The sequence below is a fragment of the Myxocyprinus asiaticus genome, chromosome 15 (genome assembly GCF_019703515.2).
Source record: "Myxocyprinus asiaticus isolate MX2 ecotype Aquarium Trade chromosome 15, UBuf_Myxa_2, whole genome shotgun sequence".
Classification (NCBI taxonomy): Eukaryota; Metazoa; Chordata; class Actinopteri; order Cypriniformes; family Catostomidae; genus Myxocyprinus; species Myxocyprinus asiaticus.
The window spans coordinates 18,566,700-18,580,158 of NC_059358.1; the positions used below are offsets into that span (position 1 = coordinate 18,566,700).

The following is a 13,459-nucleotide window of genomic DNA, read 5'->3' on the forward strand; positions in this document are numbered from 1 at the left end:
ATCATGGATTTCATGGCTCTAAAAACAGGATTTGTGGCTCAATATAAATAAACACTTTTTTAATTTCTTTTTTAAACAAATTCTTTGGTGACAATGTTGATGTTTCTATTTGATGATTTCACATTATCATAAGTGTGCATAACAAGCACTATGAAGCCCTACTAACAACTCATTTCATTTGTAAAACTAAGCATTGTTTTTCTTTCAAACGGTTTAATAACTGAGTTTAAGGAATAGTTCACCAAAAATTTCTGTCATAAATTTCATTCTCATTTCATTCCAAACCCATTTGATCGTCTTCCGCAGAACACAAAAGGAGATGTTAGTCATAATGTTAGGGAATATTAGCTAACTAATGGTCACCATTCACTTTCATTATGTCTTTTTTCCCATACAATGGAAGTGAATGGTGGCTAAGATGGTCAGTATTTGGTATTATTAAATTTCATTTCATTTCAGACTTTTTCTTTTATCATTTCATTTTCTTAGTATCTGTACAGTTGTAGATATTGTGAAAAGGTTACAGAAACATATCTTTACTTAACTATATCTCTGAAACAAGTCTGTATTTACCAATGAATCCTTCTGCACCTCAACAAGTAAATAAATAAATGTGCCCCTTTACAGATTCTCTGCCTTTCCCTCCATTTGAGCAGTGCCCCCATCTCTCTCTCCTGCACTTTTTCACCCCTTTTCTTGCCGTATTCTCTCTCTGTGTCCCTGCTGTACTTTGCAGTGATGTCTTACACTGTCTCCCCCGACAACACCATGGTGACCTGCACCCCTATGTCATGTCCGGCGCCTCTCTTCTCATCTCTCTATCCACTTACACCTAGTTCCTAAATAAAATCTCTTATTTTTTATAGTGTTCCATCTGTCAGAATCTGTTTTACACTCTCATTTGAGATGTCACAGTGGATAACTGCAGTTGTTTAGTGTGATTTAACATGGGGTTTAGGTGAACACCTGTGCTGTACTGTGACCCAAAAACTACTTTGACAGTTTAAGACTGTTACTGATTATATGAGAAATCCAGATTATCTGGAGATTGTATGATGAAAAATTGTTAGGCCTTTGTATGTGTATGTCAGACAGCTGACAGACACAGAAGATGTGTTGAACCCAATTGCAGAGAATATAATAATTCACAGGACTGGAGATACAACAAAAGGCAAAAGCCAGCCAAAATTGTATATAAAGGAACACAAATAGAATCTCACAGCAAACTTCAATGAGTGAGAGGAAGGTAAGAGTCTGTGTTAACATATCCAAGATTAGACAAAGAGTGAGTGAAACTGAGAGACCTAAGTAGGGCCAGGATAAACGATATGATGAGGAACAGGTGTGAATGATGATTAGAAGGCTGGAGAGGTTGATCTAGGTGTGTGGGAAGGAGAGAGCGATGAGGGTGTGACAATGCAACAGTGATTTAAAAGTCAGAGACCAAACTGTAAAAAAAAAAAAATCAGTTAAGTTTACAGTAAGATACCGGCAGCTGTGGTTGCCAGAAATTGAGTGTAAAAAATGTTGTGATCATGTTTCAGGCTTTACGGAATGTAATTTGGATGCCTGTTTATTTTACGGTCCCCTACCGTTTATATTTACACTAAATTATATAAACTTGATGTACTAACCTTCTGGAACTACAATAGTCTGCTTTCTACTTTAAAATGTATTATTAATCACTGTGGTAACTACAACAGGCCACACGGTGACTTAAATTTCATAACTACATAAAACATAACACCCCAATGTACATAACTAATATTAAAAATAAGAAGAAACATATTCCTATAAAATATAATGAAATGTGATGGGTCATGAGTCTGATTATTGTTTTTTTACAGTAATTTTAACAATAGTTTACCGTAAAAAGTACATGTACTCTCTTGTTAAACACAATATGCAATTTTACCATTAATATATGGTAAAATCATACTTTTTACATCTAAAATATAAAATATTAATTCTTACTATTTGTTAACGTAAAATTACATGTATTGTCTTTACATATATATATATATATATATATATATATATATATATATATATATATATCAAATATATTATAATTTTTTACCATATGTTACAGTATAACTACCCATTAACCAATTAACGATTTTTTACTGTAGCATTTTTACATTCTTTTACAGTTAAAATTACAGACATTTCATTCACAATTCAAAATCTAATTTAAACCTGGAAATAAACAGAAAGTTTTAGGATTTTGAAAAATGTAAAACAAAGACACATAATGAGCTAAATGAATAAGAAATACGTATCTAAGATTCTACAATATTTCTAGGTCATTAATCAAATAAGCAAATATATGACACATCCATTGGAAGCACTCAAGATGCCCTTAGTAACATTCTCAGATCATGCTGGGATAAAATGGATCAACAGGTTTTGCACAAACGTGTGGAGACCATACCGGCTCGATTGCATGTTGTCATTAAAACAAAAGGGGGGCTTACCAAATAATAAGACATTCTAAAATTCATGTTAATTATTCAATTCAAATGGTATTCTGACTACATAATTTGTAATGAAAATTTTTTATTAAATTAGAAAAGGCAAAAGTGAAGGCAGGAATTGGAAAATTGGAGCAGAATGATGCTGACATCATTTTCCCCTAATGTGGTTCATCATACATACAAATACATTTAAATATTTAATCATATACACAAGATCATATATATATATATATATATATATATATATATATATATATATATATATATATATATATACACATACATACACACCTATCAGCCACAACATTAAAACCACCTGCCTAATATTGTGTAGGTCCCCCTCATGCCGCCAAAACAGCACTAACCTGAATCTATTGCTATTCTTCTCACCACAGTTGTACCGAGCAGTTATCTGAGTTACCATAGACTTTGTCAGTACGAACCAGTCTGGCCATTCTCCATTAACCTCTCTCATCAACAAGGCGTTTCCATCCGCAGAACTGCCGCTCACTGGATGTTTTTTGTTTTTTCTGAATTCTGAGTAAATTCTAGAGACTGTTGTGTGTGAAAATCCCCAGAGATCAGCAGTTACAGAAATACTCAAACCAGCCCATCTGGCACCAACAATCATGTCACGGTCTCAATCACTGAGATCACATTTTTCCCCCAATTCTGATGGTTGATTTGAACATTACCTGAAGCTCCTGACCTGTATCTGCATGATTTTATGTACTGCACTGCTGCCACACAATTGGCTGATTAGATAATCGTATGGATGATTGTTGGTGCCAGACAGACTGGTTTGAGTATTTCTGTATCTGCTGATCTCCTGGGATTTTCATGCACAACAGTCTCTAGAATTTACTCAGAATGGTGCCAAAAACAAAAAACATCCAGTGAGTGGAAGTTCTGTGGACGGAAATACCTTGTTGATGAGAGAGGTCAACAGAGAATGGCCAGACTGGTTTGAACTGACAAAGTCTACAGTAACTCAGAAACTCTGTACAATTGTGGTGAGAAGAATACCATCTCAGAATGCTATTCTGAGATGCGGGTTGGTGCTGTTTTGGCGGCACGAGGGGGACCTACACAATATTAGGCAGGTGGTTTTAATGTTGTGGCTGATCGGTGTATATACAAGAGTGCTGTATGGCCCTACATTTGCACGGATGTGTTTCGAACGCAGACACTAGGCAGTTCATATACAACTGTTCAAAGTACAAGTAAATTAAAAAATTAGGAAAATCTAAGGACTGTCACTAAAAAAACAAACAAACACACATTTGTGCATGGAACTACTTTTTTATGCCACGGATCATGATCTGCCGTTGCTAGTATAAAAGATGCGCACAAGCCTCCGTAACTAATTCAATAATATCACTTCAGAATTAGTAATGACAGCTTGGGCAGTATCTAACAAGTTATTGGAGAAACAAGGATGTGTGTGTGTGAGAGAGAGAGCGATTGAGCTTATGCGATTACCTGCGTCTGTCACGACTCCCAAGCAGTAATGCAGTGTTAGTCAGCTTGCTGAAGATAATGGGAATTTTGGTCAAATACATCCTATTTTCTCTGTGTAAAAAATAGCCATCCGACCCCCCCCCCCCCAACAACCTCAGAGAGTATTTCACGGTAGCCGGTGCACAAGAGTCATTCACTATAGAAACTGTTCTCTCCCCGCCATGTTGATTACATCTCCTCACAACGCGGAAACTCCGATATCTGGTAAGAGCCCTGAGTATATGTGATTACTGTGTCAGATAATACGGTCTCTCAGCTGTAATAAACCTTAATACTGAAGCTGTTCCCAGGTGTAGTGTAGTGTAGTAGTAATCCGAGCGATCATGGAGTAAGAGACAATGAGCATGTTTACATGCTATTTACTCTAATTAATTGAATGCCAAAGTGGCATTCAACTGATCACAATGTATAGTCAGGACATTAATAACGTGAAAAATTACTATTACAATTTGAAAAAAAATTTCAGACCTTCTTAAAGAGCACCTATTATGGTTTTTAAACATGCCTAATTTTGTTTAAAGGTCTCATACAATAGATTTACATGCATCCAAGGTCAAAAATCACTTTAATTTGCTCATAATTTAAATTGCAGCATTACCTTTTTTCCCCAGTGTCAAAAACGACTCGTTCAATGATCTGTTCTAAAGGATTCATTCAAAACTCCTCCTTCAGAGAGCCTACTCTGCTCTGATTGGTCAGATGTCCCAGTCTGTTGTGATTGGTCTACCGCTTAGTGTAGTGTTTGAGGGCGGGTCAAAGCTGGTCTTCAGCCAGTGAAGACCAGAGGTGGTGTTTTCATTACCAAATTAGGTAGGTTAGTACAGGAAGCAAGTCTGGAATTACTAACGACTCCTTTCAGGTATTCAGAATCGGTTCTTTCTTTTGCGATCAATAACTCCATTTGTCGTGCACTTTGATTTTTGAAACTTTGCAGACTTTTTTTTACATTTAAAATCAGCTATATAACACACTACATGAAAGGTAATATTTGAAAAACCATAAAAGATGCTCTTTAAACTACTTCAAAGAGTTCTCATCAAAAGATCCTCCACTTGCAGCAATGACAGCTTTGCATATCCTTGGCATTCTAGCTGTCAATTTGTCAAGATGCTCAGGTGACATTTCACCCCACGCTTCCTGTAGCACTTGCCATAGATGTGGCTGTCTTGTCGGGCACTTCTCACACACCTTACAGTCTAGCTGATCCCACAAAAGCTCAATGGGGTAAAGATCCATAACACTCTTTTCCAATTATCTGTTGTCCAATGTCTGTTTCTTTGCCCATTCTGACCTTTTCTTTTTGTTTTTCTGTTTCAAAAGTGGCTTTTTCTTTGCAATTTTTCCCAGAAGGCCTGCACCCCTGAGTCTTCTCTTTACTGTTGTACATGAAACTGATGTTTATTGGGTAGAATTCAGTGAAGCTGTCAGCTGAGGACATGTGACGCCTATTGTTTAGTTGTACATCTGGCCTTCCACATCTCTTTGAAGACTGTAGTGTACACTTTGTATGAAATCTTCATTTTTTCTTTTTTTTTGCCAATTTCAAGCATTGTATAGCCTTCATTCCTCAAAACAATGATTGCCTGACGATTTTCTAGAGAAAGCTGTTTCTTTTTTGGCATTTTTGACCTAATATTGACCTGAAGACATGCCAGTCTTTTGCATACTGTGGCAACTCAAAAACAAACACAAAGACAATGTTAAGCTTCATTTAATGAACCAAATAGCTTTTAGCAGTGTTTGATATAATGGCAAGGGATTTTCTAGTAACAAATTAGCAATTTAGCATGATTACTCAAGGATAAGGTGTTGGAGTGATGGCTGCTGGAAATGGGGCCTGTCTAGATTTGATCAAAAATGACTTTTTTCAAATAGTGATGGTGCTGTTATTTCATCAGTAATATCTTGACTATACTTTGTGATCAGTGCATGCCACTTTGGTGAATTAAAGTACCAATTTCCTTACGAAACAACAAAATCTGTACATTATTCCAAACTTTTGGCCACCAGTGTACATATATATATATATATATATATATATATATATATTTGTGTGTGTGTGTGAGTACTGTACTGTATATATATATATATATATATATATATATATATATCACACACACACACACACACACACACACACACATTTATACAAAATATAAAAATATGTATGCATCTCAGAGAGTGTAATGGAGATCGGCGCTGCAAGAGCATGCATGCATCGGCGCTGCAAGAGCATAACAGGACAGCACACACTGATTATTATTGGATGGCTTGTTGACCTCATTCTGGAATGCTTGCCCTGGGTTACTGCGGACCACTGAGAGGATATTATGGGATAGAAATGACAGCCCTCCTATCAACCAATTCCTCCACCACCCAACACAATTTTACAAGAAAATAAAACACACTCACAATGTTCTGAATGAACTAAAGGAATGCAAAAGTGACATTCTCTAATTGTGTGCTTCAATGTGTTTACATGTTTTTATGTTAACGTGATAACTGATAACTGCACTGTTCTGGTCTTTGGGAACAAAACTGAAATCTTCATGTTGGAAATTGGTATTTCTTTGTTTGCGAGTGCTGTAGTAGTGCACCGATCTCATCCATCCACCTAACCAGTGGATGTCCTCACTGCTCCTTTGATAAGAGGAAGTTGATGTTAGTGTATGTGTATGTGTCTATGTGCTTGTTGGAGGGTAGAGATGGGTTATCCCCTGAAACAATCTGGCATTTATTTGGACTTTTACTAGCAAAAGCACACAGACACCTAATTTTTTAACTGGGTCTGCAGAGCTAATGTTCCTCTGATCTTCAAGAGAATATTATGGGACGTCAGAGGGAGTGAAGTCTGGTGCTGGCGGCTGCAGGGTGACACCCCCCACCCAGGTCTGACATGATTGGTGACTACCTAAGCCCCCCCTCGACCCTCCCATCACCCAATCTCCATGGTGACTGATCTGCTCTAAGCAGAAGGTTATACATTATGTGTGTTTATGTGTGTGATGGGGAGCATGCACCTAAAGCACTGATGCATTTCTAGTGCTGAAAAGGAGAGATGAAACATGCACTGCAATGTGAAATAGCACAGGAATCTTGCCACAGGCAAGTAAACAGGACATAGAATCCAGGAGATTACAAAATAGGTGAAACCTAAAGCAATCTTTTCTATGTTAGCCACAGAAAGAGCTTCAGTGTTTAAAGAACTTAACAGAATATGTTTGTGTCCTATGTGAGGAATACTGTAAGCCTCATTAGGACAGCAGTCTCCCTCATAAAACAACTGAATATACACACTGTCCAGTTGGGAGCAGTCAGTACATTTGCATGCACTTTAAAAGTGTGGTTTCAGTCACAATAAAAAACAATAATTTGTCGTTTTTTTAAAATGTCATGTAAATGATTTAGACTGACTGAATTTGTACCAGACTGGACAAACAGACCTACTTAATGTGATTGTAGCTCAGCTTCACCCAGTATTTATACACATTAATCGGACCACAATTGGCCTCAGCGTTGTGCGCATGCCGTGCAAGACAGAGGTGAAGCATGGTGTGCATTATCACTTCATCAGCTGACGTCTTTCCTTCAAATATTCGATTTTGCATTGTGTTACAGTATGTATATGCAAACACTTGCTTTAGCTCACTTATAACTGCGCATGTAAACGTAATGAGTGAAACATAAGGACCTTCTGATCTAATGTCATGTAAAGTAATGTACCTCTAAACAAAGTAATTAATTGTTATTGCATAGTAATATTTGTACCTGTTTGTTGGTACATAAACCTCATTGTTGAAAAATGTACATTATTCAGTGTTTACCATTAAGATGTCATCTCTTGTGATGCTTGATGTATCGCTTGAATTCAAGGGGCCTAGGACAAAGTTCAAAGTTATATAGGTGGGCCCCAACCCTATACCCTTACACAAGGCAGGTTTTTTGGGCCCTCCTTTTCACAGGGCCCCGAATGATGCCGGACAAATGATTAAAACAATCTGCTCACACTGAATGCATTCAAGTCTGAATTTACAGGTGGTTCACCCAGAAAATAATAGAAAACACAGTTCATAATAATTCCACAGTGCATAAAAGTTTTGCCAAGTTTTGCCCTGAATCTAATGATGTATCATACTGTTGTTGCATCAGCATGTTAATGGACTCAAAACTATGTGTCTCAAGATTAGGGTCAGTTCAATTCACATTTCATCTTTGTTTGTTTTCGTGAAGACCAAGTTAAGAAACAGGTCTATTTTCCCACAGCTATTGCTCTTTTGATAGCCCCCTGCGTGATGCTGGATGGATGTACAAACATACATCTATCGGTTGTGCCAGCAATGCTGTACTATTTAATTAACAGTTCTCAATGATATCCGCCTCACACTTTCTCTACACTTCTCATTTGCTTGGATTTCTCATGATCGAGTTCTTATAAGTCTCCTTAATCTGTTATGTGTAGGTAAGTGTAAGTCACTTAAACTTGGCTTATTGTGTGAGATTCCATTTTGGTATCGTCACAGCACAACCTATTCATAAAAGTGAGTGCTTACACTGGGTTTACTTAACACTGCTTCCAACAGCCCATCTCAACACAGACTCATTACGGGAATCACTTTGACATTTCGTCACCTCTGAAACTGTTTAAGTGTCACTCTTGTAGGTCTGTGACATTTGACAGATAACCAGAGTCCTTTGCACCACAACTGTGCCTGATATCCAGGCAGGTGCTTGCATGCATTTTGTCGCTCATGGGGTGCACCAAAAAACCCAGCAAGGTGGACAGACAGTCGTAGATTATTATGGTCTGTCACCAGTGGTCTGGGGTTTCCCTGGAGACCATGCCACTGGTGTTGTTTTTTTCTTCCCTCTTTTTTAGAAGTTGTGTTTATTATGGGATGTCAGAGAGGCCTGCTTATGACTATTATGGGATGTCAGAGAGGGCGGGATGGGGCAGTGTCTCCATAGCAACGTGGTTGCTAAGGGGGCAGGGACCAAGAAAGGGGAAGGCAGTGTGTACTTGCTGGTAGTGACTGTGGGGGGGATTGATTATTATGGTCTGTAGGTTGCGAGGTAACTATGCAGAGTTGAGTGAGTGTTGTAGGGAGGGGTGAGTGTGCATAGGATTATTATGGGATGTCTCTACCGGATTTCTTTGTGTGTATGTGAAGATGTTCGCTTCTGGTCAATGACGCTGGAGATAGGGGAGAAGAGTGGACGACGTAGCCCAAAGACTTAAAGCTTATTTATTTATATGTGATAGATATAACCTTACGGATTCGCGTCAGACTATTGTTGATCATATCGTGGACTATCTACACCTTGGACTGACCTGTAAGTCAATTCCTCCCACCCACCTCAGACCACTATCAAGACCGCTTGTGATAAAATATATAAACCTGTATTTTTCGTTGACGTTTTGCGCCACATATTACACAAACTGACTAATATTGTTGATAACTTGCAACTATTTCACGTATGTCACACCGCTTTGAAAAGCACCATATGGTGTTTGACCGTGGCCTCGCGACCTACGCGTGCGATTTCTACAGGAGGAAAGTTGAAAAGTGGTAAATGCAGCAAAAATGAAGGGAGATAAGCGCTTTAACTCAACTCACCCAGACGGCTGCCATTTTCCCCGCAGCCGGATCACTTGACTCTTCTGTTTGCTAACGTTGCTAAGTTGATTGACAGCTAAGTGTAGCCTTCTTTAGCGCGAACCGAACGAGAAAGTTGACGAAAAAGGCCGAAATGACACGATTACTTCCAGCTCCCTCAACACTGCAGCCTGGATGAGGTTTTAGTTTCGAAATGTTATAATCATTAAGTGTTTTGTTTAAACGGTTAGCCTGCCCTGTCACTTCTGTGTGTCAAGATGTACAAATATTGTTTTAATTTCTATTTTATCAAGTGTCCGGACGTCTCCTGAAGCATTATGTCGGGGAGTGAAGACGACAGGGACCATTTTGGACCCATGAGAGATGGTAAGCTGAGCTACTTTGCTTTAGCTGACCAACTTGCTGTCCTGAGCAGAGTCTGGACCCTCATTAACTCCATCATGTTACATAACCTCCCAAAATGAGCCAAAAATATGCACACTAACTTCTGCTTATCTGCAGAGTACTTCGGGACAACACATGACCATTTCTGTTAAGAGAAATCTTTCTGTCATTTAATAACTATCGGTCTCTAAATTGATTGTTTATTTAATGCACGTGTTACTGCATGACACATAAAGCCAAATCGTTTAAAGATCAGTTGGTAATACAGCAGCAGCTAGCTGCGTGCAAAAGTGTTTACTGTTCACTTCCTGATTCTGCCGCCTTACACAAGCTGTAGTTAAAACAGCTGCTGTTAAAATAAAAGATAAATCCTTTTTAGTGACCCTTTAGGTATCTCAAGGGTACCACTATAACGATGATGTCATCCGAGATATTGTTTAGCATAGTGTGTCAAACACATTTGTTTTGCTTTCCTCTTTTGGCCTCTTTGGTTGATGGCGTTGTAACTGCAGTACAGCCAATCAGCAGAGCGCTTATAAAAATGAATGATTTCAAAATGAAGTCTTATGCCCCAGTTCTCTCTGCTGCTGACATTTTTGGACAATACACTCACATCGTAGACAGGAAGGCACTGATATAATATATTCTACAAGCCTACAACTGTGTTAATCAATGGATCTGCATTTACATGCTACTGTATATTACCTGTAATCATCATGTTAAAGGGAATATAGTTCACCCCAAAAGGTCAAAACTGTCATCATTTACTTTACTCATGTTGTTCTAAACCCATATCAGTTTTTTCTTCCATGGGACACAAAAAGAGATGTTAGGAACTGACTGCCTTAGTCACCATTCACTTTTTTATTAAGAAACACAAAAACACAACATTTTTCTACTTGTATTCCACGGAAGAAAGCAAGTCTTACAGGTTTTGAACAACACGAGGGTGAGTAAATGACAACAGAATTTTCATTTTTGGGTGAATAACCCTTTAAATGGTTAGTTCACCCAAAAATGAAAATTATTTCATTATTTAATCACCCTCATGCCATCCCAGATGTGTATGACTTTCTCTCTCCTGCAGAACACAAACATTATTTTTGGAAGAATATCTCAGCTCTGTAGGTCCATACAATGCAAGTGAATGCTGACCAAAACTTAGAAGCTCCAAAAAGCACAGCATAAAAGTAATCCATAAGACTCCAGTGGTTTAGTCCATGTCTCCTGAAGCGATCTAATTGGTTTAGGGTGAGAATAGGCCAAAATATAACTCAGTTTCCACTGTACATCTTGCAATTGCAGCCTGTAGGCACAATCATAATTTCAAGCTTGATTACACTTCCTAGAGCTTGACACATGCGCAGAGTGCTAGATGGCGCTAGGAAGTGTGACCAAGTTGTTTTTTGTTCTGTTTTCATCCAAAATTGTCTGGATTGCTTCTGAAGACATGGATTAAAACACCAAAGTCTTCTGGATTACCCTAATGCTGCCTTTTTGTGCTTTTTGGAGCCTCAAAGTTTTGGTCACCATTCACTTGCATTCTATGGATCTACAGATTGTGTTGTGCAGAAGAAAGTAAGTCTTACACATTTAAAATGGCATGAGGTTGAGTAAATGATTGTACTGTTTTTTTGTTTGTTTGTTTTTTTTTTACATCATTGTTTCCCTTTATTTTCAAATTTTTATACACATGAGCCCCATGAACAGCAAAATGACAACTCGTCAAAAGACAAAGATGGATGAATGAGGGGGTTATAAAACTTTGGAGGAATGTTGCTGTAAGCGGCAGGATTCAGGAGAGGGAGCGCTCAAGGGTACTAGACAAGGGTTTGGGTGAAGGTTGGTGGTTGAGGTGTTTACAGCTGGCCACAGTCAGCAATGACAATCTTGACACTTGTTTTCCCTCTGCTGGAGCCATAACCCTCCACTTTCTTGATGACATCCATGCCCTCCACAACCTGTCCAAAGACAACATGCTTGCCGTCCAGCCATGAAGTAACTTCTGTGCAGATGAAGAACTGGGAACCATTGGTGTTGGGGCCAGCATTGGCCATAGACAGGTTACCAGGGCTGGTGTGTTTCAGTGTGAAATTCTCATCCTCAAACTTGTTGCTGTAAATGGACATGCCACCACTTCCATTGTGGTTTGTGAAGTCACCATCCTGACATATGGAGTTGGGGATGACACGATGGAAAATGGATCCTTTATAGCCATAGCCTGTGCACAGCTGCCTGAAGTTCTCTGCTCTTCTGGGGATAACATCAGCTCTCAGCTCCATGATCACTCTTCCAAGTGGGCTGCCGTTGGCGGTGAGATCGAAGAAAACTCTGGGCCTGGCCATGACTTAAGATTCTTTTACGTTCAGATGATGTTAGGATTGAACCACGTGGACCACTTGTCACGGGTAGACTTCGAATGGAGAAAAGAATGACTGTACTGTTGAAGTCGGAGGTTTACATACATCTTAGCCAAATACATTTAAATTCAGTTTTTTCACAATTCCTGACATTTAATTATAGAAAACATTCCCTGTATTAGGTCAGTTAGGATCACTACTTTATTTTAAGAATGTGAAATGTCAGAATAATAGTAGAGAGAATGATTTCTTTCAACTTTAATATCTTTCATCACATTCCCAGTTGGTCAGAAGTTTACATACACTTTGGTAGTATTTGGTAGCATTGCCTTTAAATTGTTTAACTTGGGTCAAACATTTTGGGTAGCCTTCCACTAGCTGCTCACAATAAGTTGCTAGAATTTTGGCCCATTCCTCCAGACAGAACTAGTGTAACTGAGCCAGGTTTGTAGGCCTCCTTGCTCGCACACATTTTTCAGTTCTGCCCACAAATTTTCTATCGGATTGAGGTCAGGGCTTTGTCATGGCCACTCCAATACTTTGACTTTGTTGTCCTTAAGCCATTTTGCTACAACTTTGGAGGTATGCTTGGGGTCATTGTCCATTTGGAAGACCCATTTGTGACCGAGCTTTAACTTTCTGGCTGATGTCTTGAGATGTTGCTACAATATATCCACAGGTGCCTGGGTAGCTCAGCGAGTAAAGACGCTGACTACCACCCTGGTGTTCGCGAGCTTGAATCCCAGGGCGTGAAGCCTCCACACACGCTATGTCTCCGCGGTAACGCGCTCAACAAGCCACGTGATAAGATGCACGGGTTGATGGTCTCAGATGTGGAGGCAACTGAGATTCGTCCTCCTCCACCCGGATTGAGTCGAGTCACTACACCACCACGAGGAATTGGACATTCCAAATTGGGGAGGAAAAGGGGGAGAAACAAACAAAACAAATATATATATATATATATATATATCCACACAATTTTCCTTCCTCATGATGCCATCTATTTTGTGAAGTGCTCCAGTCCCTCCTGCAGCAAAGCACCCCCACAACATGATGCTGCCACCCCCATGCTTCATGGTTGGGATGGTGTTCTTAGGCT

At 39.0% G+C, this 13,459-nt stretch overlaps 2 protein-coding genes across 6 annotated transcripts in view; one reads left to right on the forward strand and one right to left on the reverse strand.

Moving 5' to 3' along the window:
- The first annotated feature begins 9,058 nt into the window (after nucleotides 1-9,058).
- The window catches only part of LOC127452812 (chromodomain-helicase-DNA-binding protein 4-like), a 39,868-nt gene continuing 35,467 nt past the window's right edge, over nucleotides 9,059-13,459 (forward strand). For 2 of the 5 annotated variants that reach the window (XM_051718548.1, XM_051718551.1), the window contains exons 1-2: nucleotides 9,060-9,329; nucleotides 9,907-9,979. In XM_051718548.1, the coding sequence (XP_051574508.1) occupies nucleotides 9,931-9,979 (49 nt within the window). In that variant the 5' untranslated portion in view covers nucleotides 9,060-9,329; nucleotides 9,907-9,930. Of the gene's footprint in view, nucleotides 9,330-9,681; nucleotides 9,793-9,906; nucleotides 9,980-12,291; nucleotides 12,406-13,459 lie in introns of those variants that run through there. The other 3 variants (XM_051718553.1, XM_051718550.1, XM_051718552.1) reach the window with 3 other exon arrangements.
- LOC127452842 (peptidyl-prolyl cis-trans isomerase-like) lies at nucleotides 11,704-12,357 on the reverse strand. The gene has a single exon (XM_051718631.1). It carries the CDS (start codon nucleotides 12,340-12,342, stop codon nucleotides 11,857-11,859), a length of 486 nt encoding a protein of 161 aa, XP_051574591.1. The 5' UTR covers nucleotides 12,343-12,357; the 3' UTR covers nucleotides 11,704-11,856.